We start from the raw sequence: 5,311 nt of genomic DNA on the forward strand, positions 1-5,311 counted from the left end.
GGGTTGGCAATATAGCGCCTCCGCTCCACCAACCTATGCAATGTTCGTTTCAGAAACCAAGAAGAAAGAAAGAAAGAAATGCAATGCAATGCTCACTTCACTTCAGTTCATTCCCAACTGCATCATATTCATGTCCACGACTTAGGGCCCAACTGCATCATATTCATGTCCACGACTTAGGGTATCTCACAGTATAAAGTAGTATGAGTATACCTTGGCCATGGGCAGCCCGAGACATGCCCAGGTATATACCACTAATAATCCACGAAAACCTCACGCCTTCAGTACATGGTATACTAATCCATGCGACATGTTAAAAAGAAAACATTGCACGACTAAATGAATGAATGAACAAAAGGGGCCGCTCTCACCCTCAAGGCCGACTGAAAACGAAGCTCTGGGTACGCAGAGCCAGAAATGAGACCAATGGACATGCATATCACATTGTGCAAACAAACAGCTTGATGCTACTTTGCCACACACACACACACACACACACACACACACACACACACACACACAAAATGAAAAAGGACAGTTGCAATTATTCGAACACAAGTGCATTGACGTTCATCCGCGGAACTGTCGGGGGCGATGGCGTTCCACAGGTGTCTCAAGGATTACTGGTCTTATGCATCTCATGGGGGGAGGCATACAACACAAGAAGGGAAGCGAGCAAATTCTTTCTTTCTAGTAGATAGATGCTAATGCTGCTACGGCTGCTGCTGCTCCAAGACATTGAAGCGCGGCGCGACGCGAGCGGATCACATGGCGTTGATCATCCGCTTCATCTCCGCAGTCCTCCTCGGGTCAGGGTCCGCTATGGCCCGCTCCGTCAGCACGTGCTTGATCCGGCACATCGATCTCTTCACCTGAAACAAACAAACAATAGCTGGGCGAGTCAAGTGCCGCCTAAGGAACAGAAAAGATAACTTGGAAATAAAACTGCACTAATGTGCGCACTGGTAAGAAACTTTTAAGCCACATTGACGATTGCCAAGAACCAAATGAAGGACATGGTATCCTAAAGCATGTCATATCTCCAGATTGAAAAGACCACCAACACCAAATTGTTGACTACTCCCTCCGTTCCGAATTACTTGTCGCACGTATAGATGTATCTAGATCTATTTTAATTCTAGATACATCCATTTCAGTGACGAGTAATTTGGAACGGAGGGAGTAACTGTTTACTCATTATTTCCTGAAAAGCACGTGCCCAGTAGTAAACTGAGTCTTCAACAGAAAAGATGCCTTGAAAAAAAAATATACCGATGACAAGAAATTTGGAGTCACATTGACACTTAAGAACCACATGCATGAAATCATATCTATAAAGCAGGCCATATCTTCAGACTGAAAAGGTGATCAGACAACAAATCGTTGACTTACTGTTCACTCATTATTTATTGAAAAGCAAGTGCCCAGTGCTGAACACAAAATAACTTTAAGAAAGTGACCAAGTCGCACCATTGTTGAACACTACCAATGAACTACCGTTTTGGAAAAGAATTTTTTTTATTACTGTGCCCAAGACACCCATGAATTCAAAAAAAAAATATCTAATTCTGCAAACATAAATTGTTTTCCACCATGTCCATGTAGCTTAATTTACGAAAGCAGGAGAACTAATAATGTTTTGCTGCCGCAAAGAAATGTTATTCTTTAGTTTAGTTTATCATGAAGGCATTTGTTCCTGAGCACCATTCCACACTGCACAATACCTTTGATTACACGGTTTAGATGTCAGAACCAAGGATATTCAAGGACAGTACAAGAAGACAGAACAACTTATTTTGGTCACTCAATAGAGTAACTTCACAGGACCAGTAGAATAGCCAATGTTATCTCTGACTTTTAATCCATCATGAAACTAGAGCCAATTGCAGTTCTATTAACTAGCAAAAATGTGCAATTATCATAAACATGTGATTAAATAGACATAGCAGGGGTTCAGAGATGCAACATTTGGACTTGCAGTGGGCACAGCTTGCCATCCACAGATGGAGTGAGCAAACATCTTACAAAAAGTATGATACAATTATTTCATGAAATCAAAACTTGTTGCACACAGAAATGGTTATGTTGACACAGAACCAAAATATGCAGTAATAAGCAGTTAATTGCTTGAGGAATGGCGTTAGGTTGTGGCAGCAGATATACCTTGGAAATGCGCTCTGGGTTTGGGAAATGCATGTTCTCTGAAGCTAGCATCTGGCGTTGAGACATAAGCACGTTCTTCTCCTTTAGAAGGACATACCATAGCTTATGAAGGTCGTCCCAAGATTTCAGGCGTAATTCAGAAGCCTTCCAACCACGACCTACCAATTAATGAAACAAAAGGCAACACTCATAAGCTTTCTTGACAAGAATGAGGCGTAACTATATTTGCTCATAGCAGAAGACTTCACACCTAAGAAATGCAAAATCCTACTGCTATGGTGTGACCATAAACAGCGCATGAAAACTTTCTTGACAGGAATGAGGCGTAACTATATTTGCTCATAGCAGAAGACTACACACCTAAGAAATGCAAAATCTTATTGCTATGGTGTGACCATAAACAGCAACATGAAAACTTTCTTGACAAAAATGAGGTGTAACTATATTTGCTCATAGCAGAAGACTTCACACCTAAGAAATGCAAAAAATCCTACTGCTATGGTGTGACCATAAACAGCAACATGAAAACTTTCTTGACAAGAATGAGGTGTAACTATATTTGCTCATAGCAGAATCCTTCACACCTAACAAATGCAAAATCATACTGCTATGGTGTGACCATAAACAGCAACATGAAAACTTTCTTGACAAGAATGAGGTGTAACTATATTTGCTCATAGCAGAATCCTTCACACCTAACAAATGCAAAATCATACTGCTATGGTGTGACCATAAACAGCAACATGAAAAGAAAATTGAATTCATCCCAAAGTACTAAACACGTATAGAAGTAATAGCATATGACCTTTTGAGCATTGCCTTCTCGCAAGTCGCAACCAAAGAATCTCAAAACAGACGCCGAAATGCTAGGTGTTACTTATAAACATGCAGTAGTCTATAATTAATTGCCAAGTAAACATAGCTCAGCTGCTGTTTGATAAGTTGTCAAATTCACAGCAAACCATAATTTTCTAGAACGTCTATATGTGTATTGCAGGAAGCAACTGAATTACATACATGGATTATGAGTCAAAGGACTAGTCAGGACTAGTCTCTGAGTCTCAACTCCAGGGCCGACTAAACTTCAGTGACGAGTAGTCTATGAGTCGCAATTTTGGTGTCGACTAGTGTCGATTAGTCACGATTAGTCTATGAGTCTCAACCTCGGAACGGCTCGTCGACTCGTCAACTCATAAACCTTGATTACACAGCCATCCATTCTTCCAGTACAAGGAAAAGTGCTCGAGAATATGTTCTCCAAGGCTCCTAAACAGCACTTACGAAAGTAAGTAAACTAACTGTGAACGGAAGGGCAGATCCCACTTTGGAAGAATCTATATGCAAACATCTCTTGGATTTTTTCATAAAGAAGAAGCCGCCATTATCAAGCCATTAGACATGAACGGCAACAACCAAAATACCCAACTGGCCATGAGTTAAAATACTGAAGACCACAAACATAACTTGGACAAAACCAGTCGAGACAGAATCATGGACAGTCTATATTATACTTGAGAGCAGCTGGAAGACATCTTATCTAAGACACATCTGTAGCTAAAATGCATTATAACAAATAGCAATTTCCCTGGGTCCAGTATCCAAGACTAACAAAAAAAATCAGGAGGATATCAGCAGATGAATGATCTTTATCGAAATCAGTAGTGATATGACAAGCAGGGGCGGAGCTTAGTTAGGGCCAAACTGGGTTGTGGCCTACCCAGGATTTTCGTGGTTTAGATTAACTATGCTATCCTTCCTTCGTAGCCCAAGTGAGTCTACCACAGCGACCAGGAGACAAAGAGCTTGATCGAAGCGTCGAATGTCTCGCACAAGAATACAGGCCAGGACTACTGTCGCCGCCGCCGGCATCTCGCGTCGCACAGCCAGTCCCCCCTGCCGCTACCCGCCTGCCTTCGCGTGATCTTGTCGTGGCGCCGTTCCACGTCTCTCCTGGCTCCAACCTCCGCGGCAGCCAGTCCTGGCCCTGCCCATCGGGATCCTATAACGGTGCCTCGGACCCCTGCCTCAGCTGACCGCTGCAGTCCGTGCGCTGCCAACCAGGACAGCCCATCTGCTGCCGATGCCGAGTAGAACTCGATGTTCATCTCGTGACTCCACTGGGTAGTTTCTAATTATCTCTGGAGCAGTGTGTTTTTGAATCCATTGGTTGAACTGAGCGTGAATTAATGCATTTTGTTAGCGTTTCATTCATATACATGTAGTAATAGAAGATGAACAGATTCTTTTTATTGGTGTATCAAGAGGCATTTTCATGTAAGAAGATCATCTTGTCAGTAACTCGTGCATTAAGACAGAAGGTGAAATTCAGTGAGAACAAAAGCTTCTCAGACTAATGCCTAAAAAAGTTGTGCTTTTTCTTTAGCTCGGCCTGCCCAGCTGCTTCGCCACTGATGACAAGCCATGACTCCAGTCGCCAACTGAACAACTAACTATATTACCAACAGGCTGTGAATCACTCGACTATGGTCCCAACCCAAGGGGGGGGAAACTTGAAATGGCAGCAGCGGCTTATGACATGACTACATGGAGGTCGGGGCGAGCGGGAGGGATGCTGGACGCACGTACCGTAGTGGGGAGCGGGCTGGTCGTCCGCGGTGCTCCGCTCGACCTCGAAGAACTCCTCGAGGGGGTTCTGCGCCTTCCTCACCACCGAAGTTGACGCGGCGGCGGCGCCCTCGGACCCGGCGGCCGCGGTGGAGAAGAGCCGCCTCGCGAGCGTCCTCGACAGGGAAAGCATCGCGGACCTGCAGCGCGGCGGATCAGGGGGTCGGAATGGGCGGATTCGGGGAGAGGAAGACGGGGCGCGAGCTGGCGGTGGCGGCGGCGAGCCACGGGAGGGAGGGGGAAGGGGAAGAATCAGAATATGCAGCGAGCTCGTTCCGTCCGGGCCGCTAAAATCACGTGGACGGGCCGCAGCCTTGTCACAAACAGCCGCAGCACACCTAATACAAAGTCGCCAAATCTTAAAAAAAAAAAGACAGAGTCACCATACCTTAGCTTTCTTTTTTTGCGAAAAAATACCTCATCTTTCATTCATATCTTTTCATTCATTTGATCTTTTGTTTTGTCATTCTCTTCAAAAATGCGTGGGTAATTTAAGCTCAAATTGGACATATCAAACGCTTGA

General features: G+C 44.2%; 1 protein-coding gene across 1 annotated transcript; it reads right to left on the reverse strand.

Annotated features, from left to right (window-relative positions):
• Positions 1-418: 418 nt before the first annotated feature.
• On the reverse strand, positions 419-5,093 carry LOC123068710 (39S ribosomal protein L47, mitochondrial). Its single transcript, XM_044491331.1, has 3 exons — positions 4,750-5,093; positions 2,164-2,321; positions 419-872 (listed from the first exon to the last, which is right to left on the reverse strand). The coding sequence occupies exons 1-3, from the start codon at positions 4,919-4,921 to the stop codon at positions 765-767; spliced, it is 438 nt and encodes a 145-aa protein (XP_044347266.1). The 5' UTR covers positions 4,922-5,093; the 3' UTR covers positions 419-764.
• Positions 5,094-5,311: the final 218 nt, after the last annotated feature.

The sequence above is a fragment of the Triticum aestivum genome, chromosome 3B (assembly GCF_018294505.1).
Source record: "Triticum aestivum cultivar Chinese Spring chromosome 3B, IWGSC CS RefSeq v2.1, whole genome shotgun sequence".
Taxonomy (NCBI): domain Eukaryota; kingdom Viridiplantae; phylum Streptophyta; class Magnoliopsida; order Poales; family Poaceae; genus Triticum; species Triticum aestivum.

Bases quoted from the DNA above. Each gene is read 5' to 3' on its own strand.
- LOC123068710 (XM_044491331.1), bottom strand. From the start codon at position 4,921: ATGCTTTCCCTGTCGAGGACGCTCGCGAGGCGGCTCTTCTCCACCGCG. The intron at 2,322-4,749 runs GTACGTGCGTCC...ATTAATTGGTAG, and splicing joins CCAGCCCGCTCCCCACTACG to GTCGTGGTTGGAAGGCTTCT. The intron at 873-2,163 runs GTATATCTGCTG...TGTTTGTTTCAG, and splicing joins ACCCAGAGCGCATTTCCAAG to GTGAAGAGATCGATGTGCCG.